Raw genomic sequence first — 25,864 nt, forward strand, 5'->3', positions numbered from 1 at the left:
GGCTTGCTTTAATGCTACAGACAGTGAACAAGGTAACCAAGACCTAGTTCATTGTTCATTTCTTTATTACCCTTTCAATCAATTAATCATGGCAGGAACACACAACAAATAGTTTAGATGTTTAGTGTACATGAGCATCCTTTTTTCAAACCATGGATTAATTTTTAAGACCAGTACATGATGTATTCAGCTTTTGATCGTTAACGCTAAGGTAGTTAAATCCTTGCCTTTCAATTTATGGGATCAATTCTATCCTCCCGCGACACTGAGGGATTAATACATTTTTGTGTTTGACACAAAGGCCTTCGATCGCGAGCAAAAATCGTTGCACAAAGAAAACGCCTCACGTTGAGATAAACATTCTCAGCAGTCACGCAGAAGTGGAAAGAGAAAATACTGAAATGATCTAAGTTATTTCATATGTGTGTAGGAATCGATCGGATGTAGTATAAATGCGAAGTAGTCTAGCTAGTGAATTGGTTACTAAGGAACATCGAAATGCATTTTTAATATGAGCTTGAATACTTTTGTTAAATAAGAATTTTAGTGCATCTCTATAAATTTAGCCCTAGTCTAGTTAGCCGAGTGGATAACCTTTAAAAAGCCAGGATTATCGACGGAAGGCATAACACCTGGCACGCAGAATGATCTTGTCGCCCTCAAATTTGCCGCACGTGCCTGGAAGTACTGGAAAGAATTTAATAATTAACTCTTTTCAAATTTGGGTAAGAAATATAAAATGAAACTTAATGTTTTTTAATTATAGGCCAGTTTTTTCGATAATATTAAGATATATTATTTTTTGTAAATTATCATTTGGATAAAATTTATTGCATGGTTTGATAGACATTTTTTTGAAGAGAACAAATATGTCAGCCAAGCTTTGGCAGATGTCATAGCCTTTATTTCACTAAGCCAACAAATTTTGCAAGAAGATAAACATGGATCCCATAAATAAATTTGTCCAAGCTCCATTTGCACTCCCATTACATCAAAGCAATATATTTTTTTTATTACAGTATTACATGTATGTTAACATATGTTACATATGTTAACATTAGATCACCTTTTTTCGGGACAGGGCTTTGTAACAGTGTATAATGCACGCAAGAGCTACAGTGAAGAAAGTTGACAAGACTTTAAAGACCTTAAGTTCCGCAACACTCTCAGTCAATTCTCTGTCGGCCACCGAAATTAAATGTGAAGACAGTGACGATGAATCTGATGGATGGGAAACTGACTTGGAATGCGATGATCAGGTAGTAATGCCATTCTTAAGGCTTAAGATTTTAAAATTTTTAAGATAGTGTAGATTGAAAAGAAGTATTAATTTGCCATCATGTAACACCTTCTAAGATACAGCAGTACCCTTGGTGTTTTTGAAATTCCAGATAATTTGAGCCAAACTAACTTCTCTTCATCAGTCAAACACTGTAATTTTATGCTGATTTTTTAAACCTCCCTATAATTTGAACCAATTTGCTTTTCCCACTTTGTTTTTAAAAACTGGGATTTCACTGTAATGAAATACACTAGTGTATCAAAAGTACATGCAGAGGCATTGCCAGCATATAAACCTGTAGGCCCAGGCCTACAAATTTTTGGTTTGATCACTCTACTGCTTGTAATAAATTATGTGTTGTTGGGGTGAGGTAAAAAGCTTAAGAGGTCAAAATGTTGGTGAGGTCAGTGCAGGCCTACAACTAGTCAAAAAGCTGGGTATGCCCTAACCTGAGAACAGGCTCAATTTTCGTTTCACTTTGTAAATAACATTTCGGCGGATAGGGCAAAACGACAGCGGTAACCATTAGAGAGATTGTATGAGAACCGCTAAAATTGGGCCTGATCTCAGGTTAGCTATGCCCCTGAGTACATGTATCTTGGGGCTTTATTCCATGCACCACTAGACGTCTGTCTTCACATTTAGTTTATGTCTACTTCACCCTGGGGGTGTACTCCCTTACATGGCATATATGGGGAATGCAATGTGCCACTGGACAGGCTATGGTTTTTACCCTTTGTCCTTAACAAGGTACATTTATATCATTTGGCACAAGTCTTTCCTAAACAGGGTATATAATTTCATGCAAGTATGTCCCAATGTAAACAGGATATTGCCTGCATGATTGATTTGACTTGCTTGAGGAAATATGTATACAGATTAACCTTCTATAATTTAAAATATTGCTAACTATTAAAGAAAAGTAAACTAAATTAAAGCCTGTTTTACATGAATGCCGCGTCGAAATTAGTTAAGAATATGTGTATACTATAAGTATGAAAGCTATGACTACATGTATAATGTGAATTACTTAGCTCTATAGTAATTGCCAAGAAAATGGCATGCATTTTGTTCTTTGTACTAAACAGGGGTAAGAAAATTAAGGTTGTTCTCCTTAACAGGGTATCTATTTTAGAATTTTTTTGTCCTAAACATGGTCGGGGTTCAAACCCTCAGCGGCTCACCTATACCCAAATATCGGTCAAGTACCCTCATGGAGACTGCACCTTTCATAGAAGTGGGTCATCTCATCACATAGGTTTCTGTTGCACTCTTTGCGGCAGTTTGAACAGATTTTCATATCAGGCTGGAGTGTTATTCATGTAGACATGATAATCTATCCAGTCTATAGTGTGGAGCCTAAATCTCCAATTTTTTGCAGGACTTTTTACAGTTGAAGCCTCAGTATGACCCCACTGGTCGGGCACTTTACAGGCGAGCATGCCAGAAACTTGGAATTGTTCCTGCGTCTTACTTTGTGCGTCACATGACTGAGCCTACTGTTGCCATGTCTCATCATGGGCTTGGCCCACTCGGAATCAGGGCTATGGCTTTAGCTCTTTTATACAACACTAAAGTGACAAGCCTTGATGTAAGGGACAATGGTATTGGAGATGAGGGAGGAGAAATCATAGCAAAGCTCTTGAGAGAAAACTACTTCATTGTGGAATTAGACATATCTGAAAACCAGCTTGGAAGAAGTTCTATTGTGGAGATCGCAGAAACACTCAAGGAAAACAACACGCTGATAAAGCTTGGACTTGCTGGGAATTCTCTGGATGACAAAGATGCTGATATACTTTGTGGATCTCTGCTTGTAAATAATACACTGACTCAGTTAGATTTGAGCTGCAACAAATTCTCAAACAAAGGTTGCGAGTACTTTGCAAAATTACTTGACGAGAACATCAGTCTATCAGAGCTTGATTTAAGCTGGAATCACATTCAAGCTCAAGGAGGAAAAATGCTGGCTAAAGGACTTAGAGGAAATGTAAAGCTCAAGTCTTTAAATTTGGCATGGAATGGTTTAGCAACAGATGGAGCCAAAGCACTTGCTGGAGCTTTAATAGAGAATGGAACCCTACAAGAGTTGGATTTAAGTAGCAATAGAATTTCAGATGCAGCTGCTTTTAGTATTGCAAGAAGCCTGGAAAACAATTCTTCTCTTGAAGTTCTAAAGCTAGCAAAGAACCATCTTCAAAATAATGGTGCTTGTGCTATTTTAAACTCAATCACCAAAAATGGAGATAGTAGACTAAACAAAATCAACCTTTCAGGTGTCATTGTTAAAGACGAATTTCACTTAATCGCAGAAGAACTGCAAAATCTGAGGCAGATTAGTATAATAACAGAGGAGACAACTGAAACAAAAGCTAAGAAGGAGGAACCTGATCCCGGTACTCTTCTGCGTAACTACATAGCAAAAGAGCATGTTCTTGTCGTCGATTTGTTCCGCAAGTTAGATCGTGATGGAAGCATGCAAGTGAGTGTGAAAGAATTTGCAGAAGGATTACGCAAATCAGATGTTGGGCTGACTCAATATGAGGTAGACAGAATGATTGACGTGTTGGACGTTGATAAAGATGGTGAAATAGATTACAGTGAGTTTGTGTACATTCAGTCTGAGTGGAAAAGTGAAGAGAAAGGAAAGAGAAAATTATCCTCAATGTAGCTACTTGTACTTTATTGGGCACGCTATGTCTCCAACTGTAAGTGAGAATTAACATAATCCGAGTTTTACCATGCGCTTACGGTGTGTAAGCACTACGTTTGCAAAAATTGCTTTGTTGTATTTGTGACAGAGATCAGCTTCTATTTCTTAACACACTTAATTCCTTTTTTAACCCGGTAAAGTTTAATTTGAATTTTTTAACAGGTCACTTCCAGTTAACTTGCTAAATACAGTTGCAGCTACAGCCATTGTCGAAAATAAGTGTATGCCCGTATAGGCTTAAACTATTAAAAGCAACATTCTATTTACGCTTTGTTTATGAGGATTCACCAATGCTTATGATTAAATAAAGTTGAAGGGATATGGCTTTTTCTGTACAGCTAGCAATAACATTGATTAATTTTTATCTAGAATAATATATAGTGCTATCAAAACATAATTTATGACAGCTGACTTTAATTTTGAAATGAACATAATTGCTTTACAAATAAATACTATTCCTAACTCAGTAATGCCGTCTTGTTTCCAACTATTTTCAGTGTAAATACTAATGTTGAAGTAATTTGAATTGTCATGTACAAATCAGACTATCAAGTTAGCCTGAATGGCCAGTACCCTGAATTTCAGCCAATTGCTTCGAGTCGTTTTCTCTCAGCAACGTCGTTACTCAGGGAGTAATAACGACTCAAAGTAATCGGATGAAATTCGGGCTACTAGCTAGGAGAGGGAAAGGGAAAAGTCATGCACACTGGCATGCCAAAATTCCCTCCCTGCCTCAACTATTAACTTGGGAGTGATACTGACTGAGGTTTTTGATGAGAAAACGCCAAGGAAATGAGCCACACCATGTCCAAGGGCATTCTCTAAAAATCCAGCCTTTGCCCTGCCAACTCAGATTTGTTCACTCTTAAATGATCTTAACAAGTTAGACATGGCATTTCATTAACAGCAATGATGATCAGAAAATGTCACCGGAAAAAAGGAATTTATTGAACTTCTTCCCTGTTTCACAACATCGATTTTCTTTTTTATTTACAACAGTTTTGTCTTATTATTATCATTATTATTACTTTAGATACAAGTAAGAAAACAGATCCTTAGTTCAAGAAAACAAATAATTATCAGTAAAACAGAACCAGAAACTTGCGATGGGGCTGTTCAAACCTTGACAACTTTCTGATTCAACATCTACAGTAAAATCCTGGTAACTTGAACTCTGAAGGGAAACGAAAAACAGTTCGAAATAGCAGGGGATTCGAGTTATCAGGGTACTTTTCAGTGAAATTTTGACCAAGAGAAACAAAAGTTAGTTGCAGTTAGTGGAGAAATTGAGTATCCGAGTTCGAGTTATTGAGGTTCTACTGTATTATAAGTTCTAATAATCCATGTTGAAAGAAGGGGATATTTTTTCCAGCCTTCAAAAGGCTAGATGGCAGTATATTTAAGGAATCAGAGAAAACAATATTTTTTCCTGAAAAACTAGTGAATATCACTAAATTCTACATATGTTTGCCATCTAAAAACAGGCAACCATTAAAGTAGCCTCCTATGAAGATGTTCTTAGGGCTTTGTCGTGAAGAAATAGCCCTGAGTGACCCATAATTTGTCATCTCATGCCAAAATCCTTTTTTTTTCCACATGAAATCAATCACAGCACTGCGAGGGAAAAAATTTAACTGTCTAGCAGAAGTCACTTGGAGCAATCTTTTAAGTAAAATTCCTATGATAATTCCTGTTGTTATGACATGTAAGGATTCTTCTGCATTATCCAGTTGACAGTTTCTTCTAGTAGTGACAACTTGTAATGACTGAAACAAAAAGAAATAAGTTCATTCCAGAAGGACACAAGGAAGGAATCAAAACAACAATAGAGCAGCTTTTATGTGCCATTTTGCACATTTCCCCAGGGTGCAAAGAAAGTCAGTTTTACAGCTAACCATTCAGGCAAGCTGTAGCTAGCGTGTAATTACCCAAAAGTCATTTCACTGGACCAAAAAAATTTTTGGATCACCAGGTTTAAATACACTTCTTCTGTAATTTGAACTCCCCAAGAAACTTCACTTGCCCATCAGGCAAGTTAATAAGATATTTCACTAGCACAAAAGCAAAATCCAATAGCCCTGTGCCATTGGACACTACTTTCTTTGCACACTGATTTTTTCCTTCCCCTTCCCCCCCCCACCCCACCCCTCCCAACCACCACCACCACCACCACCACCAAAAAAATATATGAAAGGCATGACATTTGTTTTCAATTTTTCCTGGGTATTACAGAGTTAAAGACAATGCTTGTGTGAAATTTTAGTACGGCAAACAAGGTGTATTATGGGAAATGCAAAGATGGAAAATGTCGATCATGGAAAGAAGGCAGCAAATGATCCTTGAGGCCATCACTTGAATTTCTTTAAAATGATCAGTAAGCAATCTATTTATGGAAATAAATGAGTCGAGTTGAGACTTTTTATAATAGTCTTCACCTTATTTTGCTTTCTTTACAATTGACCTGGGATGAGATCACAACAAGTTTTAAATTAGGTTGCAAATACCTGGCCACATTTCTGAAGGTCTTCAGCTTTTCAGAAAAGTCATCAAGAGACAATGTGTATGTAAAGTTACCAGCACAACTACAGTATCTTGCCATGTTAGTTGCCTTTACCTGTATAAATAATCATTTAAAAAATGGGTCATTACCACTGATATTTATCATGTGTAAATGAAGTAAAATAATTATTTATTTAACACAGTTAACAACTAGGAGCACGGGCGTGGTCAGCAGTCGGTCGTTTGGCTGAGGTGCTGTCAACCTTGCTTGCGTCACCTCCATGTGCTCAGTGCAACGTTTTCCTGGCAGCCACTCTCTTCATTTAGCCTTTGGATCATCCTTTTACCCCCACCCCTTCCCCCTTTATTCTTCCACTGATAAATCAGGTGACAGGTGCCTGGTTCCATTGGCATGGGGTCTCATGGATGGAGGGCACTGGTTTCCCAGCCATTCGGGTGTAACTCTCTCTAGGGGCTGGCTTTGCCAAAAGTGGAAGCCCCTGGTCATCCCAGGCACCCACCTCTACTAAGTGACGCAGTTGTTAATGCACACTTTTTCAACTAAACTTTTTCCAATATTAAAGAAGGGATTGTATGTAAAGAATCCTTTCTTTCATGTGCAGTTAACAATCATATACTGTACTAGATCATGACCCCTTACAGCTCACATCATTTAAGCTTGACCAGAGCCCACTCTTAAGCTTTCTTGATTTGAGGTTTACCAACAGAGAAAGATAAATTATACCAAAAATGTAACATGTCAACACAAACATTTAAGGTCCAGAATTGTCAATATACCTGGCTAAAAGAAAGCTTTGTTACAGGTAATAAACAACCAGCCACTAAAGATGGTACAAACACATCAACATACCCCACGACATTTGGTACATTTTAGATCCTGGAGAACAAATGCCATTGACAGCTTTTGCACCATGTCAATCAACTGAATCTCTATGAAGTCCATGTCATATTCACTGCCACACTCTAAATTTGCACATCTACAACAAGCCCTGTAGAAACAAGAGACATTGTTATGCAAAGTATGATTTATTCCCATCACTACATGGCAAATCAATTGGAGAAGCTTCAATTTGCAACTACAATCAACTGTCTCCTAACCCTTTGCTCCAAAATCCAAACACAAATTATCCACTGATCTCCATACATTTCGTTAAAGAACTGGTTGAGAGAATTTTGTCTTCAGGGGTGAAGACAATCTTATTGAGTTCTTAGGGGGTAAGAAGATAATGACCTTGGTTGGAGAGGGCGAGTTGCCGAGTGGTGCAGATATTAAATACAATATACAGCCATACATTAAATACATATCATATTTCCATGTACATACGGTTTGTTTCCTTCTGCTGGTGTTATAAAAGGATCTCTACACAAGTCCAGGTCACGGCAAGAGTTACAAGAGAGGCAAATAACCTGTTGGGGGAAATTTCCAACAAATGATAAATATCATGAAAGGAAATAAACGGAAATGTAAAGAATCAACCATAAGAGGACACAGAAAAAAATCTGAGCCCCAGATGGGATTCTAACCCACGACCCTCCCTCTTTTTCAAAGAGCTGGAATTGAAGTGTATAAATTCTGTCGAGTGCATAATTTTTTACTGTACCAGTGTAGTGCATCCGCAAATTTAAAATATATGCACCGTGATTTATTCTCATAAACTTACTACAGTTTGACAAGCTGTTTTCACAAGGCTATAATATTATTATGGCCAGAGAAGCAGAAAGTTTGAAGGGTAGATGCACTCCAGTTGTAGGTTATCAAATTCAAGGAGCACTCAAGTAATAACAACTGAGTTTTCATGGAGGGTTCACAGCACGTTTTGCGAACGAGTTTTTCCAAAAATTTTAAATTTTAGAATTTCTGCCCAGTCTTTGAGCTACTTTGATGTAATACCATGTTATTCAAGGAGTTCAAGGAGTTTTCAATCAAGCAATCTTAGCTGAATTTCTTCTTTTCAAGAGTTTTTCAGGTGTCCCAGAAATCGAAAATTGAGTGTGAGCATTCAGATGTCAAACACTGAGGAATTCTTTCCTGCAATAATTTATGCAACGCAAGTGGCCTTAACTTACTAGTCTGTGGATAATATACTCACAAAGGGCGAAAACTCAAAAGAAAAAAGAAACAAACTTCATTTTAAACCATTATTGTTCTTAAAAATTTGAAAAACGACAGTTTGACAATGATGGCTTACCTCTGGTAGAATTAGTGAGGAGCAAGGATCTCTGAATGTGGCTTCTGCTGAAAATTCTCCAACACCTAGTAGTCGCAGCAAATCTCGCCTAATTATAAAGAGATGTGTAAAGACCCATACTAAGAAATAAATGACTTAAAAGGTAATAAGCACTTTTAAAACAGGCCAAAATTTTTATTGCCACCTTCAGTTTTTTGTCTGCATGTGGGTTTTCCTATGATTTTAATTCAGGCAAAATATTATTGATTTTTACCTTAACTTGGTGACTTGGTTCTGAGTGTTGGAATCTAAAGACAACACCTGTTCATAGGATTGATAAAATAAATAAATAACCTTATATCAAGTAATTACCTACATTATTTATTATTAATTAATCTCATTTCACTTAACATTGGACAATCTAATGACCATTGCTTTTAGAAACATTTTAAGTGAGAGTTGGCCCCTAATCTCAACATCATGCATAGCTGTTATGATAAAGACAGTCCAAAAACCCAATACACATGGCTGGTGGGAAGCAAAATGAGGTGTTTGCAAGCACGTCATGGTTGATTTTGACTTAGGTATTTTAGCCACCCATAGAAACAGACCAAAGAACCTTTGGTTAATTAAATATGAAGGGGCTGCATGGAATATTAAGCCCTAAGTGACTCTTGATATACTAACTAATTCTCCCTTTTATTCCCAAGGAATACATATGAAAAATGGAGGGGGATTTAGCAGTTTATTAGATATCACCTTGGGCTTTATTCCAAATGCACCTTTAAAAAAATTAAGTCACCTTTGACACTAACTGAAAACTTCTTTAATGACTCAACTTAACAGTTACAATTAATAAATTTGTACCTTACAAATGAACTTGACAAATTCCAAGGCAGGATTGTTTAGTGGCAGATGGGAACCTGGTAGGAGTGGGAATTCCGCACTTGGATCTGTATTTGAAGATCTGTCACCAGACAAAGTGTGCTGTATTTTCTGAGTTACACTACAAATGATAAATAGAGAAAAGAAATTTCTCAGTTGTGGGACAACAGCTTTGCATGTTACAATGCATCACTCACTACAGATGAAGTTTCTGAGTGACTCTCCTTGTATAAATATTACCTATTACTATTCAAAATATTTCGCCATTTCTGATTGGCTCAAATGACACGCATAATTCATCATAACCAGCTACTGTTGACCAAATTTCGAAGAATTTTGCCAGATTGAAATGATGACGTAAAAACTGCAGCAAAACTTCTACGATGGAGTTCAAAAAACACATTTGTTAGCCTAGTTGTTCATACTCACATTTTTAGGAAAAAATAACCTACAGCACTTTTCAATTTAAGAGGAAAATTCTCTCTGGTTTTTCATACAAATGACGCACTCATTGTGAACAGAAAACACTTACGAGAAAAGCGTCTGCGTGAGCTCTCCAGAGATTCTCTCTTGTGCAAAGGTAACAAGACTAGGTGTGGCTGATGTTTCTGCAACCCTCTGTTAGGTAGAGAAGATGCGGATAAAAACTTTTAAAACACCTTTACCAACTCTGTAAGTTCCATGCTAGTGCTAATTACTATGGGATGCGCTTAATGAAACATATAACTTAAGACAAAAATACGATTTATCACAAAATCAAATACGAAAAAGATTTGAAAAAGTGACGCAGAGTATGTAAGTCTTTTTGACGAACTATTGTGTTGAATACATGCAGTGTCAAAGGTAAAACTTTAACTTGTATATTTTATTTTTAATTACAGCAGTTAAAGGCCTCACTCAAACAATGCTTTACATTCAAACATGCTACCAAAGGACAATATGCACGGATTAACAGTGTCAAATGTTTGAGCTTTCTCCTCAAACAAAATAATGATTAATTTTAAAAGCAGCTAGAAATTAAGGATGCAATAATGAGGGTTCTTTATCTGATTTTTAAACACTTAGTAAATATTAATTTTCTTTGTATTTTCTCTAAGCACTTTTGATGAGTTTGAGAACAAAGATAAGTATGTCTAAAATACAGACTATAAGAATCTCTAATAATGGTTCTTATTCGAGAGTAGGTCATTTTCATTCAAACAGTTTGTAACAATCCCCAGAAACTGCTCCCTCTACATAAAAAAATGCCGTATGTTAACTGAATACAGGCACTTTAGATTCTTAGCAAACAAAATGACTGCTTGGAAAGCGGCTATACCTGGGACTGTGAGCTTGTTCTTTTTTTCACTGGAGTATTGCCAGGCTCGACACGTCTCCTCTCCTCCAAAGAATGGTTATATATAGCATGAATGTGACTCGCAATAATAATCTGCAAGAAATACACAAAAGATAAAATATCTGTTCTGGTTCGCAGGACAAAGGAAAAAAGGGACAAACACATACAAATGGCATATGAAAAAACACACGGGCTTGATGAAATACAGGCAGTTTATCTCTCTGCCTTCTACTCCTCAACCCCTCCCACCTGCTATGCAGGCTAAGAAAACACTGGTAAACAGAATAGACCACTGTTAGCTGGATGAGGAAAACTAATAATTGATACCAAAATATGAATGATAAATAAATTTTTCTGTATTTTTTCTGACTGGATTGTTGGACTCATTCATGACAAAATTAATAGACTTAAAAATCAGCTGCTTAGTGAAAATGCTGCATCATCAATACATAGCAAAGATAATGCTCATTTTATGATACAGGCTTCTGTACTAATGTTAATTACTGAGAGGAAGGTGCAAATTTGGAAACCCCCTCCCCCCCCCAAAAAAAAGTCAATGAATTATAATCCCAAAAAGTTGACTTTGACAGACCAAACAAACCTGTGAGCAAAGAAATTGTGTAAAATGTAGGATGACCTTTCAAAGGAAAAAAAACGTCAAAGCAACAGGTGTGTTTTAAGTTTAGCAATGGGGGGTGGGGGGGAAGGTGTATACCACAGAGAGCTTTTAAAATGAAAGAGGTACCTGGAAATAGCTTTGACAAGAAGCAGCAGTGGGAAGGTACTTCTTCATGTTCCAGTTCATTTCCACATTAGGCTGATAGGAAGAATAAACATACATTAGCCAGGAGGCACTATGAGAGAAGAATTATTCTCATCTAGGAGGCAGTGTGGCCGAGCAGTTAGGGTGCTGGAGGCCCCGAGTTCTAATGCCGCCCTGACCGCTAGCCGGATTTGTTCTCGGTAGTCCCGAGTTCAATTTCTTGGCCACCCTTGTAAATTGCCAAGTGGCTTCACCTCCTACCAGTTGGGATTCTTAACCTAATGTTATGTTCCATGTGAACTATTGGTTCATTATCCCTGAAAAAGCCTCCACAAGGGGAGAGGATAATTAAGTAATGATCCGGGTAAGAAGGGAAGCAATTTCTTTTGTTATGGCACAATACGCTTTCCTCATGTAGGATGCTTTCATTTTCACAAAGAGAATGCACAAACCTACAAAAAGGCAGTTTACAAAATAAAATGTATTTAAACTTCATTTTTAAAGGGCGTTTTTTGTGTTAAAAGATTTCGACCAATCATAAGAGTTGAAAACAACTGCAAAGAAAAGTTTACAATTTTACATCTTCCTCACATTGGATTTTTGTGTTACTTAGACCCAGACAAGATTTTTTTATGAGGAAGTTGGTTAGAAAACAAGGGATTAAACATGCTGCTTCGCAAAGATATTGTAAAAGGTTATATTTAAACCAATCAGAAGCGTAGTAGAGACAATAGTAAAGTTAGCACCTTTTTGCATTCCCACGAGTTGACTATGTTTGGTTCTTTCCTTCTTTTTTAGAACATTACTTAAGTATTTATCTTACCTCATCTTATGTAATATTCATACCCGTGAGAAGCAGGGTACCTTTTTTTATTCGATAAAATGCCACAGCCTTTATTCTTGATTTTTAGCATTTTCGATGCAGTGTTTATACAAGGGCAGCACTAATTTCTAAATCACATTTCTTAAATTTCTGACAAAAAATTTGTTGTCAACAAAATGATCTTTTAAGTTCCAGTGTCTTTAATTTTTTGCTGAGAGAGAATTGTGATTTTCTGGACGGTGTAGATTACAAAGTTGGATTGAGTTTTCTCTTATACTTCATCCTTTAAAAATGCTGCAGTAGTCTGGTTGGTTGTGGCGTTTTTTTTGGTAATTTTGCTTCCATCTGTGGCATTTATTCTAAGTAAGTATGGTAGATGTATACAGTGCTGTGTATTTTTTCTTCCTTCACCTCATCATCAGGTGTAGCCATTATTTCATCACTGTCATCTGCTGTTCCTTCCATCACCTCCTCATCTTCAGCCTCCTTGGGAAGTTTGCCTCGCACACCACCATGATTTGCCTGCATGGTAAAGCAAAATAATATTATTTCTAATTTTAAGACCTGTTTTTTGGTAGATAGAAAACAGAGAGGTTGATGAGAGAGCCTTGACTGTCTTTTACGAAAGATAGTATAACTCTGAATTTTCTTATGGCAAGTACCTGGTCCATCCACATAAGATACTCCCAGCATGACTCAGGTTTAAGCTCAATGCTATGGAACAAGTCCTTCCTGCGTATACTGTTGAGAATGAAATCCACATATGCCTTGGCATCTGAGACACTGAAATTAAGAAAAATTATCTCTATAAGAATGAGAATCATTTTGCAAGTGTGGGGCAAAGAGCAAATCTGTGTCTTGGCTGACACCCAATACTTTTCAGCATTTCTTTTGACAAAAGCATAAGTTACATCTTTAACTGCAAAGATCTTCTTTGCATTTATTTCTTCATTCCACAGTTCCAATATATGAAAGTAATACAGTCAACTCTCTCTAAGATGGACAACTTCGGGACCAGCCCTGATGGTCCATCTTAGAGAGGTGTCTGGCTTGTAGAGAGTCGAGGTAACCTGACACCAGTAATTTTAAAGCTGAACAATAAATACACGTCTGTTTATCTGGTACAAAACAGCTCAAACTGGAACACATTGTTACAGAAAAGTGGAATTATTTTGTCAATGTGCAATCAAACATTCATTACAAGGGAGGGGGGTAATGGAGTGAGGGACATGGCCCCACCCTAGGAGAAGCTAGTATCTTTGAAACACAATTCATTTTAAGACGTCACACAAATCGGCTGTTGTTATCTTTAGACAACAATTTAAAATGTTTGATCCCAATAATTTTACTCTGTCTTCAATGTTCTTTTTTCCAAACTGCAAGGCCCATAAAAAGAGAAGCTGTGTATCCTCTAGTACTTTAGACTCTAGCCACTTCCTGAGTTAAAAATAGGAAAATAAATTATAAGATAAAATTATTACCTTCTTTTCTTGGTGCAAATAATGATTTTGCTAAGGTTTGCAAACACAATGGTAGAACCAAGACGTTTGAATTCTGCCACAAGCTGGATAGTGAAAAAAAAATACTTTGGTTAGAAATGCCCTTGCCGTCCAACACAAGAATTCTAGAAGGAAGAATATGAAATTCCTGGGGTAAGTGCTGACAGATTTAAATTCTTAAAGTTACCAAAAAATAATATTGTGTTCTTGGCTAAGTAAAAAATAAAATAGCACTGGATTAATTCAATTAATTCAAAGTCTACCTGCATGAACAGTTTTTTCATCATTCTCTGCACCATTCTACAAAGAGCTGGATCGTATAACAGTGAAGTAGGAGAAGACAGCCACCTGAGCCAAAACAGACAATCTTGTTTGCTCAAACAAATATCAAAATAATTGACATGGCCTAGATGGCATTCTGCAAATTATCAACTTAAAATTTTCCTATATATGTGTCCGTAACACCTGAATTAACAAGGGTCCAGAATTTTCTACAGCGCTGCTTTAAACGCCAATACATATATTATCAAATTAACATACCAGTATATGATTTCTTAGAAGAGGCAGATCATGCACTATTCAAACATATCTCCAGCATGCCTGGCCACCCTTTGTGTTCTTCCCTCCCCAACACAAAAGAAAGTTCTGTGTGCCTCAGAGATCCAAGCAGCAATCTCAATTGGGTTAATACCCCATACTTTTAAAATAGTTTTATCAATACAAAGAAGCAATTTAATGTAAAAAGGGTTTTTAATGGTAAAATTAATATTTTATACGGAATTTAAAGCTTTTCTACTCGTTCAGCTTTTTAATTGCTTTTAACTGTAAGTTTTTAGCGTATGTATTTTTCCTTAAAACACAAAAAATACCTTAGAGATTTAAAAAAAGAATCCAGAAGGAAGAGATAAATGTATGGGCAACGAAAAAAGAAAAAAAGGCAAAGTAAAAGGAAATCAGTAGCTTTGATCTGCAGTCCAACGTTTAGTAAGGAACCGCCAGTTCCTTCAACATTGGCATAGATTACAACATAAAAAAAACCCGTTGAATGCCTAATGTAATTATATTCTATGGAGTCTTTAACAGACCCTCTAATGCATAACTCTAAGAGACAACTGATTAAGCTGCTACTAACATTATTACCTGTAAAAATGCATTAATTGTGCATCAGCATTCAGGTTCCCATAAGCTGATACTTCATGCAGCCAGCTATAAACCATACCCTTGAGGATTCTGTTGCAAAAGATAAAGATAAAACAGAAAGATATTATTAATTTTACACAGCACTAAAACTATATAATTTTTCAAAGATAATTTCTCCAAAACTATTCAGTATATCTGACTCAAATTTTCACAGATACCTGAATTAGCCTTCCTCAGGGCCAGTGCTACACTTTTTCAGTGTAGTTCTGGCCTTGAGAATGGCTAATTTTCTTAGCCGCAATATTGGCCTCAAATAAATCAGCCCTTTGCCGTATTGCCAGCCTTGTATTCAGGTTTGTTTTATTTCCCACTTCAAGTGACGTCTGGCATTAGCATCTCTACATTAAGAGATTTGGCAAGAAAGAACCAGTCGGTTTTATTTACGCTTTGAGTGAACCTCTGCATTCAAAGGTTTTTTTTTTCTGGGACTGCTACTGGGGAAAAGGCAAACAAGTTGGCCATTAGAGACCTTACGAAACTACGACAGCGACTGGCAACGGGCAACGAGCAACTAGAACCTCAAAAAAAACAATAGGTTTAATGAGCAAAACAACAACTTTGCATGTGCATCACGATTTTTTTCTCAATTTCTTTGCCATCCCTGCACAAGTATGACAACAAATGGCCAAATTTTAAGTTTACTTTTAAACGGGAGTGGCAAGGCGATAAATTCTACCATCTCTCTCTGAACTCGGGCACGGGTCCCCTCTCTTCACTTCCAACCTAAATTCCCTTCTCTTAAGTAACAGGGCGACTTGGGATGACTGCAAAATAGTTTCAAAGGATGTGACGTCTATTTTTCAGTGACATTTTCATGAACATCACCATTGTCAGATTGTAAGGTCTCTAATAGCGGAATGGTGTGTACTTTGCAACAGCTAACAACTTGACCCATTTTAAAGTGGAGAATTGCAAAACAGGCATTCAATAAAACGGCAAACATTTACCTAAAAGCACTGGAGCATAGAGCTGCTTCATCATATGTTGTCAGGTTGGAAGCCGCACTTGGTCCTCCTTGAACCAACTCTTCTAATGATGCCTGGAAAATAAATGAGTTACTGAAAAGGTTGTTCCGCTGCCCAGGCAAAGACATACGTCTAAAAAAGATCCTCTTCCAAACCTCACAGCAAAAAAACAAGTTTAAAACAAAACAAGTATTTCATTTAAATTGCTCAATCGCTTCATCAGAGAGCACAAATTTTGTTACATATCCCAGGATTATAAATGGCCAGGGTGCTTGAAAACGGCAGAAGTTTCAAGAGAATTGTGTTCTTTGAACCAGGTGAAAAGCGATCTGGCGGTCTCACAATAATTGTATTAATTACAATTATTGTAGTAGTTGTCAGGGTATTGTTCATATTGTATATAGTAAATGATGCCACAGTTAAAGAGCCTGTGAAAGATGTGAACAAGACGATAATAGGTCTTAGACTTACAACCTTATTTAGGGACTTGTCAGAAATTAGCAGGGGGGAGGGGGTGGAAACAGACGGAGGGTCACAACTTTTTGAGACTGCAGAAAAAGGAGGGGTCATGAAAAATGGGCCGTTGAAAGGGGGAGGGTCATGCAATATGTGTTCGTGATCATGTAGAGGTTCACCAACAGGAGAAAAAAGAAGTTCTTTATTTTGTAAAAAAACCTGGGAGAAATAGGAGAGTCGAGTGATCAGCTGTCAGAATCAGAGTGGGACTCTTAATGCTGTCATCTAAAATATATGTATATGGCATTACAAAGAACTGATTAGAAATACATTTTGAGCTTTCAAAATACTGACTCACCCAAGTGTATTGAAAGAACTAGATGTTATCATTTATACAAGAGGGGGAGGGTCATGATATTTTAGGCCAAGGTCAAGGAGAGGGTTAGCAAATTTCACTCCCATTGCAGGGATGGGCCACCACATTTCCGAACCCAAATTTAAAATTCCCACCCCCCCCCCCCCCTCCCCCCTGCTAATTTCTAACAAGTCTCTTATGACCTCCCAAGAATGTCATTCTGCGGCAAATTAAATATTTTTAAAGTAACTTGACACTATAATCTAAATGCTATTCTCACCTGCGGTAGACTATCAAAGCTGACACCAGTCACAGAACCTCCCTCAAAGTCATTGATGTGGGCAGACTGAAATGAAAAATAGGTTCCTTATTTTACAAAAACAATTAGCAGGAATATAGATGAATGGTTAAATGAAGTGCTTTAAACATGTATTAAAAGTGGCAAAGCTTAGATTTGTGCATATACCTGTAAGACAGTGTTAACGGCGAAGCAATCAATTGAGAGCTCCATACACACAGTAGGATAACAGCCTGGGTTGTTCACTTCAATGTTGCCACCATCTTCTGTTGCTATACTAAGCCTGTGGAGAGATATAATGTGAGGTCATACAACTTCTAACAGAGTAGTTTTCAAGTACAAGCTACCAGCTAATATTCATAAAGCAATGATTTTGAGTGGGGAGTCATTATTCTAAAAGAGCTTTATATTAAGTCAAGTGGGAATTTTGAAGGTGATGACTTAAAGGGAACAACACTTTGTAGGGAGAAAATTCAAAATGTTGCTACAAATTCTTTGAAGATCTCTCAAAAGGTAATACAGCCCTACAGAAACTTTAAAAATCATATAATAATATTCTACAGAGTACAGTAGTGAAACAGCCTCCTAATTTTGCAGCTTAAACCATCTGAAATGTAAGGATGATTGCTAAAGTATCCAAAATAACAAGATAATTTCTCCTTCTAAATTACCAAGTATTTTCAGTAAAACAAAGAAAGAATTTGACATAATTTGATGATTCGGCATTAGGCTTTTATTTTAGAATTTAGAAGGGTACATTTTTAAGAAAAAACCACAAAACTCTTTGACAAGCACTTTTTTGCATGTCATTAATAAATTAACTTACTGCCTCACTAAATTGAAGGTGGTTGTCTCGGGTATCCAGTGGCCTCCACTGTGGCCAGCCAGCATGGCCGCTATAATGTGCACCAACACAGCCGCTATAATGAAAACCACTAGAGAAACTACCATGTTCCATGTGAGCCTGCATTTGTGAGTTTGGCCGCTGATTGGCCGAGACTGCTGAGCTTGTGATGATTAACTTTGTTAAATTTTTCATTTAACTAAATAAAAATATCTTTCATGATATTTGGGTCCGGTTGGCATCACTAGCATTGTAGAGATAACACAGAGCTGTAACTAGCGGGGAAGGCAAGGGGGGCAGCTACGGCCCTGCAACAAACCTGTTATCATCATCTTCTTTGCCACCCAGATCAGGTCTATCAGTTGGTGACATCCACAGCAGGTGATTATGTTTCTGCAGGTGACGAGCATAGAAAAGGTCGCTGGCAAAAAGGGTGGGATCTGATGAAACATTTCCCACTGGAACATGAAAGTACTGGGCCATTTCAAGTTGTGTCTGCAAAAATAATTTTAAAAGAGAGAGTTAAAAGAATTTCCGGGAATATAATAGCCATATAAAAACAGTATGTGAGTATAACAAGAAACCTTTACACCTGACAGAATTTTTTTTGATTAAAATAAGAGCCAAATATGAATCATAGTAAGCCCTCCACCTAACCACTCTATAGATACTGTAAGTATGGCACTCTTTACACTAATCACACTATACACACTGTAAATATGAAACATTAGTTTGAAGTTGATAAACAATAATATTATTACTCCACAGTTTGTTTATACAGTCAATTCTCACCTTGCAGAGAGATTACTATTAGAGACAACCCTATGATATTGACAGCAACTTAAGTCTATTCCATTATAGGGACCGTCACTATTAAAGAGACTAAGGAGACTGCTCTTGAGGATGACGCAAAATCATACGAGTTGACTAATCATTTTATGGGTACCAACTAAAATGCACATTTCTTTAATATTTCACCTAGCAGAGCCTACTGGGAAAGAAAGCACTCAAATGCAGGACTGTCATCAAGAGGTGAGGGCTGAGGATTTTCCCCAGCTACTATGAAGGTGGCCCCTGGCTACTTTCATAGAAAAATAGAAAGAAAAAACAGAAAGAAAAGAACTCCCTAGCTGTTTGATTCCCCGCCTACTCGTTGTATTTCCCTGGCAACTTGAAATCTTAGTGACAACCCTGAAATGACTTTTTCAAGCATGCATGACTAACCTGGTAAAACAGATCCACCTCAAGATAATGAAGGATCATTCTTCTTGCCGCATGACGCTGCCAGTTAAGAACGTTATGCTGGGCAGTACTGCAATATAAATCACAAGCTAAATTAGTCTTGCCAGGTTCTGAATCCCACTTAAGCTAAGAATTTTTTCACTACTTTTTGTAGCCGCAATGAAACACACAACTGAAATGATCATTTCTTCATTTGTTTTGGGAATAATGTCTGATCTACAAACTGCTTGGTTTACATTAAAGTAAATAGGCAAATCTTGACTCAACCAATATTAGCAATGTCACCTTCAAGCTGAGGGATGCTACAATAACGGATACTATGAACATCCTTAGTGTTGTTCTCGATAAAACAGTGACCTATATAGACCATATTACAGAACATATTTGGAAGGCTTTAGTATTACCGTTTTATAGTTTTATTGTTTGTAAAAAGTAAAGATCAATGGGGGCTTTTATGCATGAATATATTTAATGCATTTTCTATAAGCTCCTTCTTTAGTTTTACATAGGTAAATACACCATAATTGTAGTGTGCTGAGTTACAATAACATTGAAAAGCTACGGTTCAAATTCACACCCTTCTGAACTATATACTTCTGCATCGAATAAAAAGTGTAGATAGGCAACATTATCTTACCTGTCATTGTATGGGAGATGCACAAGGGGAAAGTCTTTGAGACAAGGAATTGATGATGTCAAGTGACTCTGATCTACAAAAAGTATATATCAGTCTGTTAACCCTAACCAATAATATTAAATTCATACATCTTGGACTAAAGGTGATGATACACAGTACAATAATTCACAACAATACCCCACAGAGACTGCACTAAGATCATTGTTGGTCCACGTTTTTCTTCTTTGTAATTCAGTAGGAACCTTTGAATTGCTCTGTAAGCCTAGAAAGAAATGACAATAAATTATTAGGCATCAAGTTGCCCAAATATTATGTTAATTCTACGAACCATCACTCTCCAAAATAAATTATAACACAGCTAAAATATTTGCCAAATAAATTTCAACAGCTTCAGCATGCTTCATATTCCCATCGTGCACACAGCTTAGCAATACTCTGAGGTGCATCCACAACTCAAGAACACTCAAATGAAAAAAAAAGGGAAAGAAAAACAGATCAAATAGACGATCTATAACTTCACTGGTACCAGCACCAAAATTATTTCAAGCCCTGTACAAACTTATGCATGACCAGATGTTAATATATCATAACTGAGACTGGAAGCATATTACAATAATAATTCTGTACCTGTCTTGGATCGGTCTCAACTCTGACATCAAATGTAAGACTCTCTGGAGGAAGAAAGCTCTCAACATCTTCTTCCCTTTCCAACCTATAAAGTAGAAATAAAACTGCACTCACAATATTAGAAACTAAAATGTCTTTTAAGGTTCCATCCTTTAAATCAAAGCAGGAATATTTTGAGGCAATAATATTCGATCACCCTGTGCTAAACTAAGACCTGGAGTATGACTGAGGCAGATGACATTTATAGATAACTGATGGGATGGGTGTCTTGGAAGAAAGCAAGGATCTGGGTAGTGCTTCTGATTGGATGAAGGAAATTTTCAACCAATCCGAAGTACTACCCAGATCTGGGTTGACACGTCATCAGTATGAAATTTCTGCACTCATTTCTTAGACGTCATTTTGCCCGAAATCAAGAGCATTGCAAAATGTCTGCTGTTTCCATAGGCTATCATGTACAATGAATGGACAAAGTTTAGTTGTTTCCTGCAGAGCTATCACACTGGCACCAGAAAGCAAGAGAAAGAGAGTGAGACAAACTGTAGAGATAACTAAAGGAGTTTGGCCCTAGGGCCTCCACTATTGTCCAGGGTAGAAAAGGAGTATAAATTCTTCATACCGTGCAGTTCTTTCAGCTTGGTAAAGAGATGAAAGATTTGGCATCTGGTTATTCCTTACAACATCAATGACAAACACTGAAGCCTAAAATAACAAATTAATAAGTTACAAATAATGAAATGAAACCTGGAGTCTGGGCCAGAGTGGACTGCAAGCAGGCTCAATAAATTATTGTTTTAGGTATTGTGCAAGTATTCACGTGACACCCCAAAACAAATTGGCTGCTTTGAGTTCTTTCTTTTATCGTATCGTTAGGTCTTCTTATTGGAGAACTGACCATGAGTAAACGTTTAACCATACCTTCTGAAGAGCAGGGACAAAGATGGCCAATACAACACGATTATCACTAAAAAATGAAGAGACCATAATGATATGTTAAACAAATAACCAACTGATCAAACAATATTAAATCATATAATAAGGAAATGTTGGAGGAAGGAAATGACGCCAAGGATAATATTCTTACGAGGAACTGTGGTAGAGGTATATCCTTTTCAGATTTGCATTTTCCAAGTATGGGCACTCTGCAAGGGTCTTGAAGTCAAGTTGGTCAAGCTCAAAGCTATCTAAATCCTAGAGGATGAGAATTAAGAGTGAGTGAGTCACGACTCAAGTAAAATAATTTGAACACCTTAGATTTGCTGCCAATAACTGCTTTGTTAAATACACAATGTTGCAAATGGTGACAAATTTAAACCAAAAAAAATGTTTACCATTTCGAATCAGTGTTTAACCCTGATTACTATGGTCAATGCTTTCCACTTATCACTATTGTCAGTGCTTAACCGTAATCACTTAAACCCTGACATGAAATACTCCATTTTAATTGTTGCTATGTTGAATTCTTGGAAATGGACTAGTGCAAAAAAAAATTACAGATAAATTATATTTTTAAAAAAATCACCAGGAACTCCTCTTAAATTTAAAATAAAATACTAGCAAGTTTTCTGGAATTCCTGTTGGCTTTAATAGTTGCCTCAGGGTCCGCTTCTTGTCAACTATCTACCACAAAAAACTTTGAATTCTGAGCCTTCTACTGTTATTGTAAATTAGACATGTATTTGACTTGAAGAAACACAGGCCAATTACAGAAATAATAAAAATAAAAATAATAAACAGTTTTCAATTTCTTTGTTGTCAAAACTTCTACTCTGAAGAAATTCAATACAGCACCTACCCTGCCACTGAAAAGCCTTGCAAACATCTTGTTCACTTTGCAAACACAGCCTAGTTTAATTAATGCTCTCATCGATAAGGGAACCTATCAATGGAAATAAATTGGTCTATAAATCCATTTGTTAACTCATAGTGGTGTGACAATCATCGATTATATACTACTTATTAACCGAGAGTGAGGTCATTACAGGGAAATCGCAGACTTGGGCCTTGATGTATTGACCAAGCGATAGCAAAGTCAATACATCAAGGGCTATGTTTGAGATTTCCCTGTAATGATCGGAAGGACGAGGTTAATAACTTATTTATTATATGGCCTTTTCATTATGGGCCTGAGCCTGCAATCAATTAAAACCAACAACTGCTCCATGGATAACTTGAGCCCACAATACAGTCAGGTGACACTGGTTGGTGGATACCCATTCTGACAGCTGTCAATTGACCATAACATGTATGTCTATAAGGATGTCCACTATCAAGTTAAACACAGATTGAATATTCCTTGGACAACATGACCGGTCATTGCAGGAAAACAGCCAATCAGAGCACCCATACTATTGTAGCCATATAATAAATAAGAAAAAACATATCCTGGACATATGAGAATGTTGAAACTCTCAATTATTGTAATGTGCTCAAAATGCGGCTTCTATCCATTATTAAGACAATTATTGGCATCAGGGCCGTACATAGTTCTCTCTATTGGTTTATAAGGGCTTTGTTTTGTTTATATTTGATCGTGCATACTGTATGCATTGGGGAAACTTGCCTTAAGTTTGTACCTGACCTTTGACCTGCACACAGTTAAAAAAAATTAAAATAATGGAATACTTGGAAAGAGATTTTTCTGGTAATGGATGGTCGATCTATTGGATCAATCTGATTACTTCTGATGATCGATTATGAAATCTCAACCAATAATTCCCAACACTTTTAAGTGTTAAATGGCAAGAAGAGAGTAATGAGTACCTAAAATTGTTACTAACAGTAAAACTTTAAAAGGCAAGTATTACATTGAGTCGGATTTTTTAGAGTGGGAGATTTTCAAGTGAAGCGAGCTGTTTTCCTACCTGTGATTCGTAGATTCCTTCTATGTCAGGAGATGAGAGATCTGTAGCTAGCTCACTAGATAAAAAGTAAACCTTAAGTTATTACACTCTCGCACTACCAAAATCAAGACCAAAAGATCGCAATTCTTTGTTTAAATGCAAAACTTAAGACTCATAAGAAGCTGCTTACAGGGTATGAAGAAAGTCAGTTTTACAGCTTGCCATTGGAGCAAGCTGTACTACATGAACAAGCTCAAGAGGTATTTTAACTAGCCCGAAAAAAAAAAAATTTGGATGAGCAGGATTGATAACAGTCATCCTGTGATTTGAATTCCCCTAAAGCTTCACTTTGCCATTTGCCAAGTTAAGAACAGAATTCACTAGCCCCAGGCATGCATGCTGTGCTTAGGTGCCCCAATTATTGTTCAAAAGGTGGATAACACCATCCAGTGGATAACGCAATTGGTTTCCCTAATACTTATCCATTGGATAGTGATTTATCCAGTGGATAGCACTATCCAACTTTTGACCAACTGGGGCCAGGTTGTTTTGGATTAGTTGGATGTCTATGTTAAAACTTAATTGCATTAACTGTTTAATCTTAAACAGGCAGTGTCTTCTTGACTACTGATGCTTGGTTGTGAGAACTGAAGTCAAGCAAAAAGTGTTCAACATCTTTACAGTGACATCATTTTTCATTTACAGAAAAAAAAAATAGCTGTAAGCCAAGCCCAGACCTTAAATGATCACGGAATATCTTCTCAGGAACTGTATACTCATACAGATTTAGTATTGGATGAGAGCGTGGAAGTGTTCTGGAAACCTTTCTCCATGCTGCAAAGAAATACAATCAGGAAAAAATCATCCTTTGGCTAATATAACATACTATGCTCTGAATCAATGATCATTATTTTCCTTATTTTTACTGTCTATGTAGTCACTGGTTTTTCAGAATTCATTCACTTGATCATTCACCTATCCTTAAAACATTATGGTAAAGTAAAGCAATTTCACATTGTTTTTTCTTATTATTATTGAACATAGGCATAGAATACTAAATCAGTCAGAGCAAACAAAGAATCACGAGCAGTAGAGACTAAAATATATGCAATAAATGTAACAAGTTCTTACTGAAAAAGGGAGTCTGCACGTCACACAGTCAGGTTGTTGGATCTCTTCGCACACTTTGACTGGCATTCCATGATCATTTTATTTATATTGGTAGAAAATTTGGATACTTAGCCCCTTTAAACCACTCTTACTTGTTCCAGCTCCTTCCTTTGGGGTGTGACAGTTAACATAAAAAATCCTGGGTATGTTAACTTTCAGTGCATGGAGATCTGATCCTACTATTGCCCACACCTTGAATGTACCTGGGTCATCTGTCTCTACGAGCTGAAAAATGACATAAAAATGGTTTATCCCTCCCTAAACAAACAGTTTGATATTTCAGTCGTCTTTTTACAGTACAAGCAAAATAACTCAAGTGGCTATTCCATATTGCACACATCTAAATACATTTCATGTGAAAGCTAAGACCTTACTAAATTGAATAACAGCTTATCCTTATAAAGTAAAGCAGAACTCAGATTTTGCTTGCCCAGTGCATCCTGGTCCAAGTTGTGATTGAATTTTAAGTCTAGAAAAGTGGTGTTTAAAGATAAATACTGTTTATGACATAATTTTTGGGGCAGTAGCACAGGAAAGTACACGCATGTGAAGCAAATGTGATACAAGACATCTTCCCATAGGCTGCACCCACCACAGGGCTCTACTCTGACAGAGCACAATGGCAACAAGTTCCTTTTGCCCTTGGGTCATAGGGAAATTGGTGCACTGGACACCATGGATTTTGTAAGTTCAGGGCATCAGTTGCACTAGTCATGCAATGTCTAATATCAAACTGATAGTTAAACTTGTTCAGCCCTGCACGGTTGATAGTCTCATTATTGTATCTGTACGTATACTATATTCAAGACAAATACAATAATTACTTTATCTTTCAAGTAAGAGCACTTCACACTGATTCCTACCTGTATTATCCGCCATGGAGTATCCACAATAGATCTAGCTTGTTGTCTGATAAAAGATGACATTCCAGTCGATGGACCACGCCCAACTGCCAGCATACTCATACCCATTGTTTCTGCCTCCTTTCTCAGACGCTTCCTCTCAGCTCGTTGCTTGGATTGAAATTCCCACTTTCTTTTTTGAAATTCAAGCCACTTCTCTTTGTCATCCTGTCAAAAAAAATAGTGACTGAGATGATTCACTCTGGAAAGATGATCAAAATGAATTAAAAGTTCCTTTGTTTATTTTTTTCTTGAATCAAATAGTTAAATTCTTTTGTGAAGCATAGTTTATCGAAAGAAAGCAACTCCACAGCATGGCCAATACTTTACATATGT

At 36.9% G+C, this 25,864-nt stretch overlaps 2 protein-coding genes across 2 annotated transcripts in view; one reads left to right on the top strand and one right to left on the bottom strand.

Annotated features, from left to right (window-relative positions):
- The first annotated feature begins 1,081 nt into the window (after positions 1-1,081).
- LOC140950960 (uncharacterized) lies at positions 1,082-4,218 on the top strand. The gene is made up of 2 exons (XM_073400174.1): positions 1,082-1,254; positions 2,674-4,218. The coding sequence occupies exons 1-2, from the start codon at positions 1,101-1,103 to the stop codon at positions 3,951-3,953; spliced, it is 1,434 nt and encodes a 477-aa protein (XP_073256275.1). The 5' UTR covers positions 1,082-1,100; the 3' UTR covers positions 3,954-4,218.
- Positions 4,219-5,623: 1,405 nt separating this feature from the next.
- Positions 5,624-25,864, bottom strand: part of LOC140950248 (DNA polymerase epsilon catalytic subunit A-like) — a 44,213-nt gene continuing 23,972 nt past the window's right edge. The window contains exons 36-66 of the mRNA XM_073399456.1: positions 25,490-25,696; positions 24,719-24,851; positions 24,194-24,290; positions 23,478-23,532; positions 22,409-22,492; positions 21,698-21,804; positions 21,532-21,577; positions 21,233-21,315; positions 20,614-20,698; positions 20,164-20,248; positions 19,987-20,059; positions 19,332-19,419; positions 18,427-18,602; positions 17,432-17,546; positions 17,246-17,311; positions 16,137-16,228; positions 15,130-15,219; positions 14,253-14,337; positions 13,972-14,054; positions 13,153-13,273; positions 12,902-13,012; positions 11,650-11,721; positions 10,887-10,997; positions 10,101-10,186; positions 9,551-9,689; positions 8,958-9,004; positions 8,705-8,792; positions 7,840-7,922; positions 7,366-7,504; positions 6,500-6,609; positions 5,624-5,761 (exon numbers count right to left, since the gene is read on the bottom strand). Of these exons, the coding sequence (XP_073255557.1) occupies positions 5,692-5,761; positions 6,500-6,609; positions 7,366-7,504; positions 7,840-7,922; positions 8,705-8,792; positions 8,958-9,004; positions 9,551-9,689; positions 10,101-10,186; positions 10,887-10,997; positions 11,650-11,721; positions 12,902-13,012; positions 13,153-13,273; positions 13,972-14,054; positions 14,253-14,337; positions 15,130-15,219; positions 16,137-16,228; positions 17,246-17,311; positions 17,432-17,546; positions 18,427-18,602; positions 19,332-19,419; positions 19,987-20,059; positions 20,164-20,248; positions 20,614-20,698; positions 21,233-21,315; positions 21,532-21,577; positions 21,698-21,804; positions 22,409-22,492; positions 23,478-23,532; positions 24,194-24,290; positions 24,719-24,851; positions 25,490-25,696 (3,027 nt within the window). The 3' untranslated portion in view covers positions 5,624-5,691. The remainder of the gene's footprint in view (positions 5,762-6,499; positions 6,610-7,365; positions 7,505-7,839; positions 7,923-8,704; positions 8,793-8,957; positions 9,005-9,550; positions 9,690-10,100; positions 10,187-10,886; positions 10,998-11,649; positions 11,722-12,901; positions 13,013-13,152; positions 13,274-13,971; positions 14,055-14,252; positions 14,338-15,129; positions 15,220-16,136; positions 16,229-17,245; positions 17,312-17,431; positions 17,547-18,426; positions 18,603-19,331; positions 19,420-19,986; positions 20,060-20,163; positions 20,249-20,613; positions 20,699-21,232; positions 21,316-21,531; positions 21,578-21,697; positions 21,805-22,408; positions 22,493-23,477; positions 23,533-24,193; positions 24,291-24,718; positions 24,852-25,489; positions 25,697-25,864) is intronic.

The sequence above is a fragment of the Porites lutea genome, chromosome 10 (genome assembly GCF_958299795.1).
Source record: "Porites lutea chromosome 10, jaPorLute2.1, whole genome shotgun sequence".
Lineage (NCBI taxonomy): Eukaryota > Metazoa > Cnidaria > Anthozoa > Scleractinia > Poritidae > Porites > Porites lutea.